Genomic DNA, 22,681 nt, shown 5'->3' on the forward strand with positions numbered 1-22,681 from the left:
AAAAAGTAATAAAAAAAAAAAAAAAGAACCAACCAGAAAATAGGGATGGGCACAATACCACCGTTTATTGATTTTCTTCTCGACAGGTTCAGTGAAGTATGTCCGTCCATCATGGAGGCTCTCGGTAATCTAACATTCAAATCACCCCCGTTATGGTTTACCTCTGGAATAAATGTTTTTTGTCTCGCCAAAATGTCCATATATGAAAGGTGAGAGACAGGGGACCCTTTTGTACTTTTTTTTTGCACTTTTGACTTGAAATACTGCTGTGATGAAACTTCTTTTGCATTTTTTATTTACTTGAAATACAATACAATACATTCATTTTTTTCTAGCCCCAATACAACACTGCTGCCAATACAACAATGAAAATAACTTGAATTGAACACCTTTGTTTTTGTTGCATTATATGCTTATTTTTTTGAATGCACACAGTTTAAAACTGAGATCAATATTCATAGACAGCTATGATGTTTAAAAGCCATATTAAATTAAATAATTTAAAATGTGGATACTCGTGTCAAGTGAATATAAGACCTTTACATTTTTTTAAACCCTTAATTGTGTAGCTGAGTAACACTTCTTCCTCAGAGGGACTTTTTCCTTTTGCTTACATGAACCTGTTCCTTATGGAAACTTCCTTAAGACAACATCGGTTATGAATTGGCCCACAAACATAACAAGATCATATTCAACCCAATCCCTTCCAAGGCAAACCCTGTAAGAGATGGGTGAAACATAAACAAGGGCAAGTGAGGGATGCAAACAGAAGGGATGACGAAGAACACGGACAAAAGCAGGAGGGCAAATCAGATAAAGCGGCAACGTCTGCAAAGTGGAGTACGGGTGCATGGGACAATCAATAGTTATTTAAAAAACAGTCAAGGAAGTCAGGAGAGGAATATTTATCACACCTTTCGGCTGGAGCACTATCGGCAGTCGGGGGCTAGGGCAGAGATAATGAAATGATGGGGAAGCAAAGCAAGGCTTGTTTAAAATTAGGTCTGACTTATGGGAATCTTTTCCCCTACACAGACTGGCAAGATATACTTAAGTTTCAATATCAGCAAGAGGAACGATAAGTAGCAGGCACTAGAAGATGGGAACGGTGGAGGAAGAGGCAACTAAAAGATTAGGAGTATATTGGTGGCATTCTCTTATCACATAAACGGTGTATTGATTAATGATATATGAAGTATTGGTCGAAAGATATTTCTTACATTTTTTTTTTCCACATTTTTTTTGCCTCTGCCAGTGATGACTCCATAGTAAGGATCGACCGATATATCGGGCCGTGCCACGTGTCTTCCACGGCATGATTTACAGCAGGGGTCGGCAACCTTTACTATGAAAAGAGCCATTTCACCCACTTGCCCACTAAAGAAAAATAGCCTGGAGCCGCAAAACGTTGTATGTTTAAAACAACATTGGAGGGAAAAAAAAAGACGAGTTGGAGTACTCTTGCTAGTACTGGAGATAAACTTTTGTTTTTAAATGAGCTCTAATTTATTTTTTAGAATCGTCAAATAACTCATTAATAATAATTAATAACTCAAATAACTCAAAGTATTACTCATTTCCCTTCATGTTAACCTGTCAGAGAGAACTGGATAGCATCCTGTCTGCTCATTCAGTCACCAGTCAGAACTCAGTCAGGATGCATTCATGGTCTCACACAAAGTTGGATTTTTGTAAACTCATAAACTCATTTTCACCACACGGGTGCTAAAAAATATTCAAGCATTGCAAAGGGAGCCGCAACAAAGAGGCTGGAGAGCCACATGCGGCTCTGGAGCCGCGGGTTGCTGACCCCTGATTTACAGACAGGCATCCATGGGCCGCTTTGTGTTGCCGGAAGACCCTGCAGCACACGCAGACGCGGTACCCATCCCGCACTGCGAGTGGTGAAAGCAACATTACCCACAACAAGGGTAAGTTTTAAACTTTTAATTAGCCTCTAACAGTTCAACTTAGTTTAAGGGTTAAAGAGCACGCGCACACACACACAGAGTGGATTGGAGCAACCGTGTCTGCTATCAGAGGTCTTTAGCGTGCACAACACGAACTTTAATGATGAGAGAAATGTTTTATATATAGTACTGAATTGGGTCAGTATTTCGTGAAAACGTGTTTTGAGCCGTTTGCCGTTATCAATCTAGCGGTAGCAAAGTTTTTCAGTCACGTCTGCTCAGCTGGTGTGTGTGTGTGTTTGTTACTGTGTGCAATACCTCAGTTGTTTTAATTATGCGTACAGTAGGTGTTGTTTTATTCATATTTAAGTTAAAATATTTGTTTTATTCTATTTCATAGTCATCACTTGAATAATTAAAAGCACCAAACACTTTTTTTTACTTGAACGTGTTTACTTGAATGTGTGTTTACATTTCAATAAATGTTTGTTTAAACTTGAGACCTGTAATATTTGTTATCATTGTCATTTTTTTTTTTTTTTGTCAAAAAATCCATATCGGTCTATCCCCACCCCATAGTTTACTTTACTTCCAAAGTAAATTAAAGACAGCTTTGTGTACTATACTATATATAGTATAGTATGTAAAGCAATATTGCATATTGTGCAGCTCCAAAGTCCTGATGTACCAACTGCATTTCCGTGCAACCCCCCAGGAACAAAACAGGCCTCATCCAACAAGATGGTGTCAGTGTCTTGTTCGGGTGCCAACAATTTTGCCCCTGTAGGAACTGCTTAACTGTGATTTCAGCAAGGGTGAGTAGGTTAATGGTCCAGTTAAATTATGTAGGAACATGAACACAATGACAATTACAGAAGCTCCTTTATCAAACATTTATCTACCTCAAGCCGCGTAGATACGTCGAGTTCAGTTCTCTTGGCCCCCAGCTCCCCCGCTAATGGGCTGCGGAGAGTTTGGAGGAACAGCGCTGCCTTCCTCTTCCTCTCCGCCTGCAGCTGTTTCTCCTTGGACTCTTTGGATGCCTGCGCCAGCTTCTCCCTGGCTGCAGCGGCGAGACGATCCTCCAGTTTCTGTTTGGCTGGGATGAACAAATAGGACAGTTACATTTGAGGCTTTTTGTTTTCTTACTGCTGCTCAACACATTTCTTGGAGCTTGAAAATAAATAAGCTCTACGTTTTGTGCTACCTTGCCATACGAGATGGCTAATGAGCAGCAGCAGGATTGCGGAGTGTTTAAAATAAGAAGGTAAAATACAAAAATGAAAGAAATTACAAAAATTTGACGAGGAAAGGATGGTGGGATTTATTTTCTGCTTGCTGTCAGATCAAACAAAAGTCGATGCTTACAGTTTGCCATTTCCTGCACTTAATGATAAGCCAAACTGCGTTTGTGGCGGCAGAAATCTGAAGATGACATAAATCCAAGTCAGGGGTATATGGGAAGAGGCGAGGAGAAATCTGCATGACAATGGGGGTGGAATAAATTCACAGCTCTGAGAGATGAAGAAAAGAGACGGAGTGACAGAAACGGGTGGAAGGAACGTGAACGAGCTGAGAAAGCACCAGAACCAGATAAGAGAGAGAGGTATGAAGACCATGTGAAAAGCTTCATGTTATGCAACTATTAGGGATACAGTTAGGAAATGAGCTACAAAAAAATTGCCAGTGGTATACAAACTTCTTCCAGTGTGGCCAACAGTCCAATTAAAAATAGTACAGGGGCTTCACATACACAAGTGAGAATGGAAGAACCTGATTTATTTGAGGAATCCCATTAATTTAGTGCATGTAAACGTCACATGTACAAAGTAAAGAACTGGAGTAGTTATTACTGGAAACCACTTTAAGTGCACGTGGCGCTTTTCCAGCCCATCGATACAGATTAGCATTCAGCTGCCCGCCACTGATTCTCCTGCAATCTGATCAAGTTAGGCTCGCTGACCGACAGCCACTTTACCACACAGCCAAGCAAATTCAATCAGCTATTTATTAGGCTTTTCAAGCCTCTTTCTCTGGCGGTCGGTCAGCCCCGGAAAGGGACCGCGATGCTTTGAGACTCGTACGTTGAACCTTAAGTGCGCCTGTCAGCTCCCTTGATGGTGAAAAGTAGCACATTTGTCTGAACTGTCCGTCTGAAGTGTTTGTCTTTCCGGGCTCCAGTTAGCAACCGTCTTTATGATCCAGATAGCTCTTCCCCTCTTTACTTAATTAAACTGTTTAAAAATAATTAATCAGCCTAGTTAAATATGTAAATATGTGACATGCAAGAGAACAAAGTGAGGGGTTATCTTGAGTGCATTTCTGGGATAACAAAATTCAGCGATTGACCAGCTCACGGATCAGAGGCTTGACGTTAAAACATTATTTGGAGAAGCTGACTGGACTGCTGCAGGCTCAGACATCCATCAGACAGCTTTAGCCGGAACTGAATGTGGATGCCAACGTTGGAACAAGAATCAATTGGCTAACACTTTTTCAATAATCTCCATAATCTTTTTATGGATTTGCAAATCATTATAATGGCTTGAGGCTAATTGAGAAGAATAACTTCCAAGATGGCTACTTCCTAGGAATAATGTATATAATATTATTGGACAATATTGGCATAACATTTTCTTTTTCCTCATCGACCTGTATCATGCTCCACAAAGCAACAAGCTTAGTATGGCCGCAGCCTGGAATTATTTAGTTTATGTCTTCAGATTGTAAATATACAATTCCCGATTATTGCTTGATTATTATTATTATTAAGTGTTTGCGCATTGTGCTGCTCCACCTAAATAGTAATGCCGAGTACTACTGAGGTATCACTGCTTATTGCAGGATTTGTATTATTCCCCACAAATAGTGTTTAATTGGCAAAATGCATCCATTAAAAGAAGCATAATGTGTTCATTAGCACCATTTATAGGGTGGAGCTGCTGCCTGCATCAGTATCGGTAAAGAAGTGCTGTACAAACTAAGATATCAGTTTGAAAGCCAACATGGAGCACCTTAAAATACATGCAAATAAGGTGAGATGGTGAATTTGCCACTAAAATAACCCCTGCAAGAATCTAAATCTTATTGCAAAACTTTCATTTTACTATAATATGTTTTGCCAACACATCCACATTTTTAAAACAAGTATTTTATGAAAGGAATAAACTATTCAGTTTCTACTCAGCGTCTTGTTTATTTTTCTTCTTTTCTCCTCTGGAAAAAGCAACAGTATGGTGTAATTATTTTTAACTGGTTTTTATCTCAACTTGTTTTTATCCCAAAGGATATTTTTTCCAGCAGAAATGTAAACATGAAAGTAAAAACAGAAATGGCCCAATGGGACAATAATAAACGTAAAAAAAACCTGAATAAATAGAAGTTTGTTTTGGCTGTTACCTTGTTTGGCCTCCAGCTCTTCCAAGCTGAGACACGGTCTCTTCACCTCAGGAGCACTAATGGTTGGTGGCTCCTTGATGACCACGATGGCAGCGGCGGCGGCGGCAGCAGCGGCGGCGGCAATAGCGGCAGCACCGACCACAGCTTCCAGACCCTCGCCTTCCAGCAGCTGCAAACCATGCTCATATGTTGAGGAAAAACCATTTCAACCACATGACGTTAAGGATTACATTTCAAACCTTGTCCTCATCCGAGTCGTCATCCAGCTTCACTCGATTTTTCTCCAGCGGCAGCAAGTCATTCTCCTTCGCTTTGATGGCAAAACAGATTGGGGCAAAGGAGGCTACAACAGCACAGAGACAGACAACAAAAATATCCATCAGTGTAGCTTAAAAATGGAACCAGCACAAGAGACAACGACAAAGTGAAGTTACTTGGGCTGGACCAACACCACCAGCTATTCATGAACATGCAAATGAATTTTACAGACAAGAGGTACAATCACGGTCGTTACATTTTTTTTTTTTTTGCCCAGGCCAAGATCTGCAGCCCACTGAAAACTCTGCGATCCACCAGTCAAGAATAAATGCTCTAGCCTCCTGTGGCCTGTCACTTGTTAACGCTATCTGTGAAAGACCGTCTTCATTTGCAAACGTGTGCATCTATCTTAGGGATTTGGGCCGACGCCAGACATTTCCAGTCCGATAGTGCTAACAGAAATAGCTAGTGTGAATACCACCTGACTCCCATACTATTGGAAGAGGGAGGGGGGGTGGGGGAGTATTTACCCAAGCAGGAATGGCAGAAGGGAGAGGAGAAATACCTTTGCTCATTTTGGATTCACTGCCAGACTCATCTGACTGAAGCTTGCCCATCTAAATAAGAGAAATGACAACACAAGAGTCACACACAAAACATATTCATTGCCCCCCCTACATACACACACTTTTTGAACATAATAAAGAAGAATGTGACAAGAGACAGATGGTACTAAGCAAGTTTATACTTCCAAAATGGTCCGCCTTCACTTTTACGATGACTCTCTAACTGCTCCATTTGTAAACGAGTATCAGTAAAATGTAATTGAGAGGTTTTACTCAACCATGAATAGAAACAAACTACTGGATAGAGCAGAAAGCAAAAACTTATTTTAAAAGATGGAAAATCAGTTTTAGAGGCCACGTCTGGAGATTCTCAATATTGGCTTTCTTATCAGTATCCAATATTAGAGATGGGATTTTTGGCTCTTTATGGTGAGCCGTTCCTTTCAAAGAGCCGTAACAAAAAACTGGCTCATTTTTATATTTATTAAGAAGCCAGCCTGGCCTTAACTCATTTTATCTTGGAAATAATCATTAGGAGGAATGAATTTAGTCATCCCACCAATATGACTTTGAAATTATTATTCTGAAATACTGATTATAACATTTTAAAGTCTGATATGGATTAATTGTAAATATTCCACAATGTGGTGCTATAACACTCTGCTTTGACAGTGACGTCACTGTTTTGAATTACCCATGTACAAATTCTGTGTATGTGTGTGTAAACCATGACTTGAACACGTAACGGTTCCCAGCTGCGAGTCGGTTCCCATCATTCATGTTAATGAGCCGTTCAAAAGAACCAGTTCGTTCGCGAACATCACAACACTATCCAATATACCAACATCGTCAAGCACTTTATTACCATTGCTGATAAAGGCAATTGGACATTGGATAGTAGGCTCCTTAGCTACAGCAGTAGTTGCCCGTCACTGTGCTGCTTGTTAATTCTACGGACCAACAAATCAATAAATTACGATTGCATTGAAGAGAGTGTTTTTGGCTTCCTGCAAAGGATTAATTGGATATGAATCATTTCTTATGGGAAAAATGTATTCGGTTAGAGTACACTTCGGTTAGAGTACACTTCGGTTAGAGTACACTTCGGTTAGAGTACACTTCGGTTAGAGTCTGACCTTCTGTGACGAATGAATGACACTAATCAAGGTTCCACTGTATTTAAAATTCAAACGCCAGACTTGGAAAAAATTCCAGACATACTGAACAGGCAAGTATGTTGCGGTGCTAAAAATCAATAATACTGCTAGGAACCAATATCGCATTTTAACATCCCGGTAAAGTCTTTTACAGCAGTACAACAAAAACCGAAATCCCGTATAGTATCTAAAGCTCCTTTAACACAGCCTGCTCCAAATGGGAATTCTTCTTTCCTATTCCAACAATATTCCAGCAGCCAATAAATTAGCCTCCCAGATTGTGTTTGACTAACCCCAAGTAGTAAGAGCTATCTTCAAGTCAGTGCATCAGCATCTGCCTTGAAAATATGTATTTTTAACTGGGTGTTTTTCAAGGCTTCCACTTGCATCCTAAGTTGTTGCCACAGTGTCCTACATGGTATCTGTTGCTGTTTTTTTCGTCTACAGTTTATTAAAATGCAAAAGTTTCACCTTAAGTAGGGCAGGTTTTTTGGTTTTTTTTTTTTTTACTAGTTTTACTGAAAGTCAGAGCAGATTTTAGGATAACTCTACCACAATAAATGAACACCAGTGCAAATAAAAACATGTTTCAACCATTTGCTATAACACATATGATACAGCACTGTCTGAGAAGGGCAATTTTTCATAATGCACACATCAAAAGCTTGTATTGGGGACAGAATAGCAGAGCAGCTCCATCCTGAGATTTGCCATAATGGATCACACTCTGACAAGCTAATGAATTGGATTCATCAAAAAGTAAATTGCTCTATAGAAAACTTTCTTCACCCCACCCTCCCCCCCTCTTAAAATGGAAAAACTGCAAAATTAGCATGATCATAATGAACACGGCAAGGTGAGAGAATTAACGGCAGGGGGAGGTCATTATTTGCCTTGGAGGGATGAGCAGATAAGTGTTGAGTAAAGGGTTACAGTGCGTCCTATGCGGTGTACCGACTGAATGACAAGTGGCTTGAAGAAAATAGCTTGCATGGACACAACACAGTAGTATGTGTCATGTATTCATTTTGCCTAAAGTGCTTAAAAGGCGCCATGTTGTGTTGTGTACAAGTGTTATTAAACTGTCCATGTACTCGGGGCTTTAATTTGTCTCCTTGTTGGTGTAAGCATCGCCCCTCCCCTCTGGCTTCATCTTCTTGTATATTTAATGATAGAGTAATGTTAGGGGTGATGATAAATAGCAGTAAATGTAACATATACTACAGTGCGATATATATTTTTTCCCCTTCTTGGTGGTGTATTTTTCGACTGACGCAACGTACACTGCAGAGCAACTTATAGTCCGCAAAAACACGATGACGACAGCACTTGAAATGGACCGCATCTCCTTTTCGAAATGCTCATCTTGGAGAAGATTCAGAGCAGAGAGGCCTGCCGTGTGGTCAGCTTACCATCGAATGCATATGGGTACGGGTTAGCAGGGATGTTGCAACACCAGCTAAGAAAGCTTCCCACACAAACCTGATGCATTTAGATTTAAAATGTAAAAAAAAAAAAAAGAAAAAGATTTAATCTACACTTGAGATAAATTGCCTGAGGTCTGGTGAATGGAGAGGTTGCTAGCGGGTGCAAAGTATGACTTAGAAGTATGACTAAGCGTTCTATATTCTATTATGTCTGCTATACACAATACCTGCTTGTAGCTTTGAGTGTGTGTGTGGTCATAGAGAGAGGTCAGGTCTCCACTGCGGCTTGTTGGTGGGATACTGGAATTTTAATGCTGGTGAGAGATGGGCAGCTCAACTGAAGGTGCTTTCAGGCACACAACGGTAAATGTCAGGCCACCTGGGCTGGTGTACTGTCAGGAAAGTGTGCAGAAGGATATGTCTGCTCTTTGTCTGATAAGTGTGTGTGTCCACTGGCAAATGCAGCACATGTAGATTTTGTCGACAGGTTGTTTCAATGATTGGAATTCATAACGGATTCCCTACATAATAAACCGGCGTTGTGATTTGTCGTGCACTTTCAGTTAGGCGTTTTTAATTTTTTTAATCTGAAGCATTTATGTCATCTTGATGATGGCAACTGTCAACACAGCTCTCTCTCATAGCAGCCATTTAATTGGTATGCCAAGCATAAATATGTGAGGTGAGAGGTACTGTTTGCACCCAATGCACTGGTTTGTGTGGATGAATTTTGCCCCAAATTCATACTTTTTTTAGACAGAGTAATATTACTGACACCTAGTGACCGGTGTCTTTCAATCAGCCTTCTGAATGCCTTATATTCTCATTAGTTATGCTTGTAAATTCTAGGGGGAAAAAACACATGACACCATTTGTATGCATCTGTTAAAGAGTGGCAGCATTCAGTGGTTAATAAAGCTGAATGCTAATAGCATTAAATAAAAGCAGTCAAACATATAGTGCTAATAATACCTCTGCCAAGCTTTTTCCTTCTTTCTGCATGAAGTAATTCTTCTTATACTCATAATAGGAGTTGTACTGATTCCAAGGCTGCAGAAAGTCAAACCTAGAGTGGAAGAGCATATGCTGTATGAGGATTACGCTCCTTAACAAGATGAATTGCTCCTACATGATCTCGAGGGGGAAAAGCTAAAAACGTATATATAGTTTGTTACTCGTTGTAAGAACACTCACCGCGGATCATTCTTGGCACGGACGCTGGATTCAAATTTCAAACCATTCCTGACAACGTATTCCGCCAGCTTGTCTATGACAGCCTGGACATCCAGCGGTGGGGGGATTATAGCTGGTGCTGCTGCCATGGTGGCGACTTGAGCTCCAGCTCTGTAATTGCTTTCAGGAGAATTGAAAGATGTTCAACAAGTTAAAGCCATTAGTGACCCGCATCCTTGTCTGGGTCTCAAGACTCAATTTAGACATATACTGTTATATCATACCAGTGTTAGCAGGGAGCAAATTTTGAATCAGATTAGTCAGTTTTCACATACATTTTTTATGATTCATCAGTTTCCAATTATGCCTTAAAAATGCTCAATTTTACTGCATTGCATGAACACAAAGAAACGATGGGAAACAATTATATTTGGATATATCAACAGCTGCAAATGAACTGAAACGTTCAAATACAACACGTCTGAAAATGTATTTGCCCAACACAGTAGCAATGCACATCCTATATAGCAACATCTTTTCCTGTCAAACATGGTCATTTTCTCAAGAAGCCGCTTGTTCAGGTTGTATTGATCCGTCTCCTTCCACAAAAGTTTCACTAAATTGTGCCTCTCATTATTCTCAAGGAAACGGTATTGTCTATTTTGAAGCCGGCAGAAAAACTTCCCTTGACATTTAGTTACCACCGTGAATGCGTTATTTTTGACAGCCCTACTTCTATATGTATGCAATGTAACCAAGTACTTCATACCTCATCTCTGCAATGGTAACAGGTGCAACAGACGTGGGGACTTGAGAAGGGTCAGCAGCTGGCGGCACCATGGCCATATTTTCAATGAGGGAGGATGTCCCCGACTGTGGAAAAGCTCCCGAAGAAGACGTGAGGGTCATCCCCGACGAGGCCACGCTGCTGTAGTAGGCGCTTGCATCTACTCCTGGGGGAGGTGGGGCCATGCAGTATGTTCCATCAGGAAGCATGTAGTAGCCATAGTACATGGCCGACGCATTTGCTGTAAACAGATACGAACATGATTGCATGACGTATCATCTATAAATGCTTCACTTGTACGCATGGCAAGGAGTTGTGCTACTTGGATGCATGTGGCAGAATGAAAAGAACACACACAAGACTAGAGGTGTCCTAGATATATAATCTTTGAGCATGAACTGATGATGTCTGCTCAGATGAGAGGCAAAACATATTCTAAGACAACCGGAACGGTCAATGAATACACACAACTCAATTCATTCATTTGAAGTGTCATGCTATAAACATAAAAGAATGCAAATGTGAATAGTGGAGCAAATTATTTTTTCTACTTGTGGGCTCTGTGGGCAGCAGCGATGCCTTTTTGCGTACTACCAAGTACTACCATTTGAACCATCTCATCACCAGTGTTGGGCATGTTACTTTAAAAAAGTAATTAGTTATAGTTACTAGTTTCTTCTCAAAAAAGTAACCGAGTTACTGAGTTACTCCAGTACAAAAGTAACTAGTTACCAGCAAAAGTAACTACTGCCCCCCTAACAGCAAAAACGGTACCATTACAGAGGTTTGCATTTATTGCAGTTGACAGGTGTTTCTGTGGGCGTTATGCTGACAGTAAAAGTAATTAGTTCGATTACCCGTTACTGAAAAAAGTAACAGCGTTAGTAACGGCATTATTCCCATCACTGCTCATCACTGTTGACTCAAGGAAACATCCAATAGACACAATGGAAATCCATGTACAACTGGAACAGAATCCACTCTAGAATAGCCTAAATGTGATTCATTTGGATTTTTGAAAACTAGGACTGAATACAGTGGAACCTTGGTTAGCGTCATTAATCTGTTCCAGGAGATCCGACTAACCACAACGTAACCAAGCCAAAACCGAAATCATGTAAATCCAATTACCCTAACATTTGGTGTATATTTTTAAATCCACATTTTCCCAGAAATTTTGTTTTGAAAATAATCTTTCGAGGCTCCACTTTGGAGACTTGGCTCAGAAAGCTTTGACGCACTATGTTGACCTCCAGCAAGATTTGCGTCATTTCAGCGCTGACACTACCCCCTGCATTTTACACGTCAATCAATCAGAATTTGAATCAAACTGGAGCCCGGGCTGAAATTTACGGCTGTTGGGTGGAGAGCATGTAAATGGTGCTGGGCGTAATCACGGCGAGGCCGCCGCGTGAGCAGCAGCATTCTAATTGCTCTCCTGAGAGTAACACATCAGTACACTGCTTGTGCTCGGACCTCAAGAGCAAAGTAAAGGTGTTCTTTACGAGGCTGTGATGTTTTCACTGTTGCTGAGGCGCTTTATTGGTCAGTGTCACACTTAGCAATAACATGTCTGTTACAAGAACTCACTTTGTATCAAACAAGTCAGGAACTATGACTCATCACATATTATTCATTATATTTCAAACACTTTTTTCCAAAGGAGCAGGACAAGGCAGCTATCCGGCAAAATCGCCGAAACCTAAATGGTCAGCGTCAATGAGGGGATGGCAACATTAGTCACTGAACTAGTTAACTTTAATGGGAAATCCAATTTTCTTTAATCAGGAAAATGGAAAGCAAACACTGCAAGCTGCCATTAAAAATGTGTGCTGTTGGTAAAATTAAGACCTTTACGGTCAGATGACTGAAATAGATATCGTACAATTGACTGTTCAATTGATTAGAAGCTCCCTTATAATTTGCATTAGAATGCAAAGCATTGCTGTCCGTGTTCCATAATTCAAAACAACTGAAGATGATAAAAGCAGTTGAGACATTACACTTGATCTTAAAAATCCCTGAGTGCTTTAAGCCAAATAGGGATAACATCACAGCGGTGTGAATGGACGGCGAAATTGAGGGTCGATGGCATCATTGCTTTTCTGCATGAGCTCACCTTTGAGCATCTTTGTGAGTCGAATTTTGTTTTTTCCTTACGTTAAATCGACAAAGCGATAATAAAAGGATTGGTACATACTGTTATAAAGGCTTTCCTCTCAGTATTTCCCACAATAACAAAATGCACTTTTACCACTCAAGACCACAACTAACATAAATGCAGATGTTCTTGTTTTCAAACAAGCCAAGCATTGCAACCTGGATGGCAAATGCACATCAGTGGTGTTAAATGCTAAGGTCATCGGGTGCCAATTTAAAAACATCAACAGCCCCGGTGCTGAAGCGAAGAGCGGGTCAAAAGGGCTCTCTCCATAACTGCATCACGGAAGAATAAATTGCAATAATGAACAAGTTAACACTCACGGGTCAGGCTGGACCGACGGCCGTGTTGTGCAAGACCATTCACAATGTACATGCAGAGATACGAGTATAGCAGTAAGTTATACAGTATTGATCTCATGGAAAGCGGTTGATGTGTGAATGATGTATTCTTGTAATATTAAAACTTTATGACTGGAACATGACGACTTGAGTCACATAACTTGCAAATTTTTGCCTCATAATTTAATACTCACCCCCTAGTAAAAGCCCTAATATTGTACTTGCTATTGTATGTGGAATTTTGGTGTTCCTCATTAAGTCATTCCAAAAGATCAGGACGAATTAATTTCTTCCAGACACACAAAAACATCAACACAACACAGTTCAAGAACATTTAAGTGAACCTTCTATGCTTTTTCCACTTTTGTGACCTGGAAATGTTAGAATGTAGTATTACCATGTTAAACGATGCCAAACTATTCGATAATGAGGTTTAATAAGGTTCGGAGTGTGTTCAATGAACAAATAAACACTCACGGTCAGCTGTGTACTGGGCAGTTGCACTGGATGCTGCGGGATCTGATGCTTCCTCGGGGCCGGTTGATATTGCGGCCAAGCCGTTTCTTTCCTCCTTGGCTTTTCGAACCAGTGCCGCAAGGGGATGGTCCGGGTCCATCACTCGAAGCGGCTGGGAAAGGGTCAGTGAAATAGTCAAGATGTGACCTTTGTATTCAAACGTTTGTCTGGGCTATCAATACCACTCAGGGGCGTCACTTGGTTCTGTGGACGGGGGGGCTTAGCCCCCTGGAGAAGCACAAGATATGAATGAATGTAGTAGACATTCAAAAAAATCAAAAAAACAAATAAACAAGAACCGGGATATAACTTTCCCACTTTTGGACAGATTTAGTAGAGATACTCAATTGTTTTAGGCCACCATTAAATGTACCCAAGTACACACAATCTACACTGCAAAACCGCTGCTCAAGCTCTGCAACCATTCTGATCAATGATATAATAATCATTATTATATTATTAATTAGCCTATTATTATTACTATCATCATCATTCTTCTTCTGATACTACTACTAGTAGTAGTAGTAGTAGGCTAGTATTAGCCTGCTTATTGGCTTGCCTAATAGCCTGCTTTTGCCCTATTATATGAAATTTGTCAGATATTTTTTTTGCAAAAAAAATAAAATCGATAAAAAATAAAAAATATCAAATTATTTAGGGGGACTTAAGAACATTTAGAATATTATTTAGAATATTTAGAACATAGAAGTCCCCCTAAAATAGGCCTAATGATGCCACTGATACAACTGCTTATACTGTAGATGCTGTTTAAGGCGCCATGATGGCGACTTGAACATACCGTTCCTTAAAGCATTTATTCTTAGATCAGCTGGGCACATCGCTACTGTAAAAGTTGTTTTCCAGGCTAAAACACTAATTCAATCAATTAACACTTCACACACTTGGTTACCTTCATCAGCTCCTCCAAACGTGAGCACTTTTTAGGTGCAAACAGGCTGGGGTGAAGGTAGCTGCCATCTCCATCGTCATCCGACTCATCAGAATGAGATTCTACAGCAAAAAAAAAAAAAGGAGGGGGGGGGAGATTTGTCCAAAATGTGATTCTGCATTAGATGTGGGTTGACAGAACGTAAGACTATAAACTCACCTTCTGGCTGCTCTTGTTTGTCAGACGAGGCCAGATTGTACCGACCTTCCTTCATGGCCTTCAGGATGTGTTTGTAATAAGGATTCAGATAATGGTCAAAACGAAGAAAGTCAAACTGAGAGTTACGAGCCTGCTTGGCTTTCAGCACGATCTCAAACTGAGCACCCTGCTGACAGACAAAGTTGGCTGTCCGCTCGATGATGTTATGAGTCTTGATGGTTGCCGGCTAAAAAAAAAAAAGAAACAAACAAAAACAAACAAAACATAATATATCTTTCTGAAAAACGACAAAGCTATTTCACAAGACTTTTTTATTTAGATTTGGACACCTGAGCTTTAGAGTAAAGCGTGCCTCACGATCTGTAATTTGATTTCACGCTTAATTTTACGCTCTACCTTGTTCAGAATTAAGTTGATGTAAACCATACATAGCATAAATAATGAAATTGAATATGATATTATAACTAAAAAAAAAACACACACCACACAGACCCCTGGAAACTGAATGATGATGAGGTGATGGTCTGGTCTGGTCAAGGATAACACAGTTGGGGTCAACGTGTCAACAACAGCAACGCTTAATGCCAAGTACAAGTACTTCTATTTCTGAGACTTTTTCTATGCAAAGCAATCCAATGCTCATTTTGATCACATAAATTCTGGAAACATTTGGGGGGGGATCAGTGGAACATAAAATGGTCCATCATTAATTCATTATTGTTCCCCTTGTGTGCTTTCAATGATTAATCATTGTCATTACCTAGACAGTAGAGGGGACGTGCTGACCCGACACACACATGTCATCGGGATGAAAGTTGGAATAAATATTACCTCCTTAAAAGACACCTGCCAAAAAGATGACAGGGTCAAACGCTAATTGTCTATTATATTTTATTTCTATTTTTGCGCGACAGGAAATGTGTGCATAATATTTATGCAACACATACTCACAACAGAAAATCTTACCTGGAAGCACTGGCGATAGATATCGCCTCCAAGACAAAACCCAAGGACAATACCGAACTTCAATGTAATCATCATTAACAACATTCATTATGTAGTTTGCAAAGATATTTACAATCCACCCGATAGCTTTTCCAGCGTGGAGTATTTGTTGAATATCATTTATGATAATGAATGATGATCTGAATAAAATGTATGAGTTGAAGCAGCAATAACACTTTAAAGCAGCCAAACTTTACAACAACCTGGTGAGACGAGTTCTTCCACAACTCCTGGCTCATCATTTGTCCATAAAGAAATGATATGCATAATGCTTCTGTGTATTCACAGGGGTGTTATAATCAGGAGATAGGCATAATGCATACACACAAAAGAAGAAACCTTGTGGGGTAGATGATTGGTTAGTCCCAAAATATCCATTGGAAAACACACAAGTGGTTTGTGGAAATGTGTTGGTGGCAGGGCATCAAAGTAGCATGGCAACACAACACCGATTTCAACTAGAATGAACAGCGTTATTAATATGAGCTCACATGCAGGACTATCCATATAATGCTAATGCTGTTTTCAAAATGCTGGGGTATTTGTTTTTGTTTTACAATTTTCATCAGGAGCAAGTGATGTCGAAACCAGATGGTCCCACCCTTAACTTCCCAACACTTCCCTGTGAATTTCTGTTGGTTGTTATATATATATATTTTGTATTATGCCCCAACAATAACTTTCCCAATGGAAACATCTGAGCGTCTATATGACATTATGTCTACTATATTGGGTCATACAAGCGTAAAAGTGACAGGGGTGTTACTTCATGTATAGAGTGCTCTAATGTCAAAAATCATATTTAGGAAGTCATAAACATTCTATGCTCTAACTATGGAAACATTCAATATATAAAGAATTGTGCTGTAGCTTCACTACCGCTCAAAAGTTTGGGATCACTTTCGAATTTCTTTGTTTTCCAAAAAAAACAAATTTTCATGCATTTCACAAACAATTAAAATTAATCAGATGATTTTCAAAGAACGATCTACATTTTTGCATAGAGGCTACTATCAACAACTGTCAGTCGTCTGCATCAATCTCCTGGTATGGCTGCTAATCCAAGTTCATCATTTTATAAGGCTACTAGATTATTAGAAAACCCATCTAAAAATCTAAACTAAAACTAAAATCTCTTACCATGCTGTTAACTACTCCCTTCAGAGCGCAGCACAAACTAGGTCTAACAAGGACAGAAAAAAACGATGCACAACTGTGCAAGAAGACAAATATCTGAGTGTGTAGTTTAAGACAAAGACGCCTCACAGGTCGTCACCTGGCAGCTGTACTAAATAGTACCCGTCAAATACCAGTGTCAGTATCAACAGTGAAGCGGCGACTTCAGGATGCTGGACTTCATGGCAGGACTGCCAAGAAAAAGCCATATCTCAGACTGGCCAAAAACATTTCCAAGTGATCCCAAACTTTTAAGCGGTAGTGTCATTCTCAAGCGAGTCCCGTGTTTACAGTTTTTAATTACATGCGTAACCACGAAACCGCACAAAACACAAACCACCTGCACGCCCTTTGAAACCACTGGTCGAATACGGCTTCATGGTAACTTAACAGGCAGCGGAGTTTGATGTTGTGCAATGTCAGACACTACAGGAGGCACTCCGGAGCACCTTCAGGTTAAAGAATTAAGTCTGGCATTCGCTCTTATGTTTGTGAGCACGGTTTTCATCTTCAAGGTCTGTCAAGCACGAGTGCAATTACTAAGAGTTTGATTGAAATTACTTCTGCACAAGCAAGGCTGTGGGCTTTATCACATTGTTCATAATGTGTGTTGCATTCCACAAAGGCGGGGTGGATATGCTCTATTTCCATCAGGGATCCGGTTAAACTCACCAGTTCCACGTCGGCAGGGATTTCAAGTCCTTCAGGAGCAACAAATGGTTCTTCACTCTCTTCTGGTTCTGCCTCTTCTGTGCATGTAGCAAACAATTGGATTCATTCGTATGTAGACTAAATTCTTATTTAATACAACAACAAAAAAATACTACATAAAAAGCAGATAATAAACTGGTTGGTAGTGGTAAGCAAAGCAAGGATGGTGTGACGAATAGCTAGATGAAAAGGGGGTGACTAATTGGGTGAGAATTACAGTCATTGCAGCAACACAACAACATGACATATTTTGAGCGATAATTTGTAATTACACTGAAATTAATCTTCTGGCTTGTGTGCCCCTCATGAATTACCCTGCAATTACAAGTGATAAAGATTTGATTTATGTTGCCATTTGGAGTCCATGTACATCTGTCCATAGGTTCACATACGGACTACTAATTTACAGTAGTCGTATTGCCTCTGTCATGTTTTTTTTTTCTTACCAGTGACCTTGTTAGCATCCTCCTCCTCCGTAGGCTGGGATGGGTCATAGTAGTCCGCGCTGTACTTGAAGGCCACTGCATTGTAGGTGCCTTCATCTGCCAGGGCCTCGCTCAGCCGCTTGTATTCCTCTTCTGTAAAGCAATACTGCATGTATCAAACCTCAATTGTTTTAATGCAGAAGACAAATGGCTATGTCGATGAATAAAAATGGCCGGTTTGACCTCAACGTTGCCTTGTTCCTAATGAAATTCATACCTTTAACTTCATTAAAGCCACAAGGACAAAATTCCCACTAAAACTATCAATATCGCTAATGCTCTCACGCTGTCCCTTTAGTGGCCAGATGGGTAATAGACTGAATGAATGGGAGTCAGGCTCCCAAATTCAAGGGCAACACAGCCATATTGGATGAACCCCCAATATGCGAATGTGTGTGTGACATCCATCATTAGCCACGTCATTCTGTCCTGTCAGTTTGGGCACAAGACACCATATTTCACTTAAAATGATGGGTTATTCATTCAATTAAGTGACTGAGTATGTCTTTCAGGAGAGTGATTCGACACCAAACCACCCTGTTTCATTAGCATGTCAAATGAGCGAGATGGAAGTAATCCAGCTGAGTAAAAAGTGATCTCAATAGAAGTGGCTCATGAGCTCAGTGGCAAAGCCAGTGTGTCATTTTCCACAGGAAAAAAAACAGATGCTGAAAATCAGAGCTCTTAAAAAAAAAAAATTATTTCCCAGAGAAAAATAGTCCTAGGCAATGTGCATAATAATTTGCTTTAATTTAACACGGCATTTGAAGAACAAACCCATAACGTTGTATGGCAAGTTTAGCAACAGTCTGCAAATATACAGTATATATACACAGTACAGTACATACTCATATGTACATGACAGTCGGATGGCGAAGCAAATAACCCGAAAAACAATGGACTTCAACAATGGACAATGGACTTCATCAGACTAGAGTACCTCTCTCTGGAGCACCCTTATACTTGCTACCTGGAAGACCTGTTAGAGCTTTACAAATGACACAATGATGTCAATGCAGACTTGTGATGTACTGTGTATATCTAATTAGAAAATGGACATTGTTGAATAGAAAAAATATGATCTAATAATAATGTTTTAGATGTGGTAAAGCATAATGCTTTGTAATAACTATATATGTGCTCTAACCATCAACAGCGGAACTATTCATCTGTCCAGAAGCTGCAGCCTGACCCACATGAGTTAGGGCTGAAGGTGGACTACATCATCGATTGGACGAAGATTGTGAAAAGGGAAATTGAGAGACACTTACCCGTCCAATATAAGGAATTATCATAATAGCGCCGTAACTGTACAGCACAGATTACCTGGACTGTGCTGTAAGGTGGTTTAGAGTGAGCAAATCAAACGTTCCTTTTCTGTGTCATGCTGCAAATGTCCCCCATAACTTCCCCTTCCCCTGTTTCTGAGGAAGACATTTTGCCTAACGTTCGGCAAACGTACTAACCAGCCAGAATCCAAATGAAAACAATGTATTGTACATGCCTACCTTGTCTCGCCTCTTCTTCCAGCAGGTCAGTGTGCAAGGCCAGATATCTTTCTTCATCGCAGAGCGCCTCGATTCTGGCCTCCTCCTCCGACAGCTGGTAGGATGTGTTCCACGACCCGCTGTCATACTCTGAAAGGTCATGTAAATGACCACGCCCATCATATCTGTTGAATGATATGCAGGATTAGAGAGAAGACAAATACTTAGTCACTAAAAATACCTACTTACCAGGGGAGGGTGGGATATAAAACCCCTAAATGGTTATATCAAATATTCTGTTGACCTGCACTTGCAAAACACTACAATGTGCCGTTTTCTCTCAGGAATAAAAGTAATATTACCTATTTCCATCCTAAACACATAAAAAGAACCCTACATTGAAAGAAATGCAATTAAAGCAACTCCCCTTACCTTACAGGGTTCCCCCTGTATACCTCATCAATATCTGCAAAGAGAATTACATTCACACAAACCCGAGTACATAAATACCTATCCGCAAGAACGCAAACGGACGACATTTTCCTGGGTGCGTCCCTCTACGCCATCTCTCAGTTGGAGTATCTTCAGGAAGACAAAGAAATGGGGTGCCGGGGTTGGCATTCGGGGTTGCCGGGACCCCTTAGCCTACCTTGCTGGGGAAAGAACTGTGTTATGTGATAAAGACACACATACAGAGGCTGTACACATGAAACAACGTGGGCCACTGCCGGTCAAGGTGATTCAAAAGAAAATTGGGTGCGTGCACGACTGGGCAACACACAGTGGCTAACTAACCACAATGAGATTTGTCACCATGAATCACCTTTGTTGCAGTAACTCTGGCCTTGTGGGCAGGACATGTGCTCAGTGAAGACAGGTATTTTAGGCAGAATTTAATTTGAACAGGAAAACCAAAAGAGGACATTCACATTTGATCTGCAACTCGTATGCCATCGGTAAACATTTCCAGAGGAGATACTTCAAACGTGCAAACAGTGCAACTTAACAATACTAATTGCTTTTAATATACATTATTACTGTATTAAACTGCGTTGCAGTCGATCAGTGTTATCTTAATAGTTTAGCATCCCGTCTGCGAGCTATGCAGACTTGGGATTTCCAAATGTTACTCTGGAAATGTCTTTTGAATGGCACAAATCTTCCAAAAACACATCTGTATATGGAAGTGCAACATTTGTCGTCAGTTTTAGGTGGTTTCAGGGCTTCTGCAAGACTAACTCCAACCAGTTCCTTCAACTTTGAAACAGGCTAATAAGCAAGATAGATAGTTAGCATTGTGTTTCGGTTTAAGTGTTCAACCGACCTATCGATCATGATGCTCTTGTCCCCCATCCATGGAATAAGATGTTTTCCATGTTCGTGGTAAAGAGCCCTTTCGTCGTCTCGGAACACTTTACAGGCGTAGCCAAACACCAAAAGATCGGCGTATTTATCACTGTCACTAGCATCCTTAGCCGGCTTGTTGTTTGGGTCCTTCTTTGCCGTCCCGCGACGATACATCTCCGAATGGTTAATTTAAAAAGACGCTAATGTATGTAGCAAAACAATACTTATGAGTCTAAGGTAATCAAAGAGCTCACGGCGTGATCAGATGCCACGATTATTTGTTTTTGTTAAAGCTAAGATACACAATTCTACGTGCTGTCGGTCGCCATGTTGAAAATATGTAAATGTAGCAATGTGTCCGTTCGACACTTACGTCATAGTTAGCAACCGTATTAAATTACCAGCATACATATATATATATAATATATAAACATTTAGTTGAGCTACTATTTACAATGAAATTATTGTTATCATTTAACGCAAATGCCATTAATTTGTAGATTTATTTGTAAGTTCGTGGGATATGTGGTGAATGTGCGAGTCGGAAATTGAGCGCTTGAAAGTCAGTCTCAACTGCGCTGGGCTCGTTTGGGTGGGAGAAAAGTCAATGGCTTTATTAGGACTATTTCAGGGCGGCAAATCTGAATGCCTCCTAAAATTTTCATTTTTTATTTACAAAAAGTATCAAATTCAATATCTAGTGGCCAGAATATATGTGTTTAAATAAGTAATCATTTTCCTATTTATTTAAAACTACCAAATAGTACATTTGGAATTACTGGAAGTGAACAAATGTATTGCAGTTGATATGAAATTGACTGTATTACACAAACAAAAAGACTGAAATAATAATTTGATAGTGGTTTGTGAAATGCTGTGCTAACGCACTGTATTCACTCACATCCTGTCTCCTCCCCCTCCTCCTTGGAGGCGGAGCCTCCTCTGTTCTTATACCGGAGTGATGGAACATGTAGGAGGGAGAAAATGAGTAACCTGCAGAAAAGTCCTGAAATAGACTCTTCCCGAAATACCTGAAAGGATGTGGCAAGTCTCGGTGCAGTATCGTGATGATAAGCACAGAATCAAACCAGGTCCTTCCTATCTACTGAGTGTGGGGCCTACATCACTCGGCCACTCGCCCAAAGTCAGCTGGGATAGGCTCCAGCATACCCCTGCAACCCTCGAGAGGATAAGCGGCATAGAAAGCGGATGGATGGAAGTACACTTTTTACCAGGAAAATAAAAAAAAATAGTGTCAATGGAATTCATGAACGTAACGACAGGTATCTAAAATGGCTGTTAAGCCGGTGAAGAACTTGTTCTGGAGACAAGGGGCCTTATAAATCATCGAAGAACAGCCCAAATGAAGCCACATGGTAAGGTGGGTGTGGTGGTTTTGGCCAACAGATGAAAACACTGTGTGATATTTGTTATTTTTGAAAGTCAGATTGTAATTGAAAATTGATCTTTCTCTCCTGTGCAGTCAAAGAGCATCAGAGGTGAACTTGACCACTGAAGGTGAATGCAGATCACTCCATCAAAGAAAACCATGGCTGACGCTGCACACACTTGACATTTGAGTCATGTATGCTACGCTATTGTGCTTTTGTTTTGTTCTGTGTAGGGTCCCAGTTTTTCTCGTCTCTCGCTTCCAAACAGGTAAGAAG

At 40.3% G+C, this 22,681-nt stretch overlaps 1 protein-coding gene across 1 annotated transcript in view; it reads right to left on the reverse strand.

The window, feature by feature from the left end:
• The window catches only part of sfswap (splicing factor SWAP), a 31,668-nt gene extending 10,301 nt beyond the window's left edge, over positions 1 to 21,367 (reverse strand). Inside the window, exons 1-14 of the mRNA XM_058064165.1 lie at positions 20,992 to 21,367; positions 19,689 to 19,852; positions 18,142 to 18,273; positions 17,657 to 17,733; positions 14,804 to 15,029; positions 14,606 to 14,706; positions 13,657 to 13,807; positions 10,660 to 10,918; positions 9,912 to 10,070; positions 9,690 to 9,783; positions 6,133 to 6,184; positions 5,549 to 5,652; positions 5,310 to 5,478; positions 2,813 to 3,009 (exon numbers count right to left, since the gene is read on the reverse strand). Of these exons, the coding sequence (XP_057920148.1) occupies positions 2,813 to 3,009; positions 5,310 to 5,478; positions 5,549 to 5,652; positions 6,133 to 6,184; positions 9,690 to 9,783; positions 9,912 to 10,070; positions 10,660 to 10,918; positions 13,657 to 13,807; positions 14,606 to 14,706; positions 14,804 to 15,029; positions 17,657 to 17,733; positions 18,142 to 18,273; positions 19,689 to 19,852; positions 20,992 to 21,188 (2,082 nt within the window). The 5' untranslated portion in view covers positions 21,189 to 21,367. The remainder of the gene's footprint in view (positions 1 to 2,812; positions 3,010 to 5,309; positions 5,479 to 5,548; positions 5,653 to 6,132; positions 6,185 to 9,689; positions 9,784 to 9,911; positions 10,071 to 10,659; positions 10,919 to 13,656; positions 13,808 to 14,605; positions 14,707 to 14,803; positions 15,030 to 17,656; positions 17,734 to 18,141; positions 18,274 to 19,688; positions 19,853 to 20,991) is intronic.
• Between the last annotated feature and the right edge of the window lie 1,314 nt (positions 21,368 to 22,681).

The sequence above is a fragment of the Doryrhamphus excisus genome, chromosome 2 (assembly GCF_030265055.1).
Source record: "Doryrhamphus excisus isolate RoL2022-K1 chromosome 2, RoL_Dexc_1.0, whole genome shotgun sequence".
Taxonomy (NCBI): Eukaryota; Metazoa; Chordata; class Actinopteri; order Syngnathiformes; family Syngnathidae; genus Doryrhamphus; species Doryrhamphus excisus.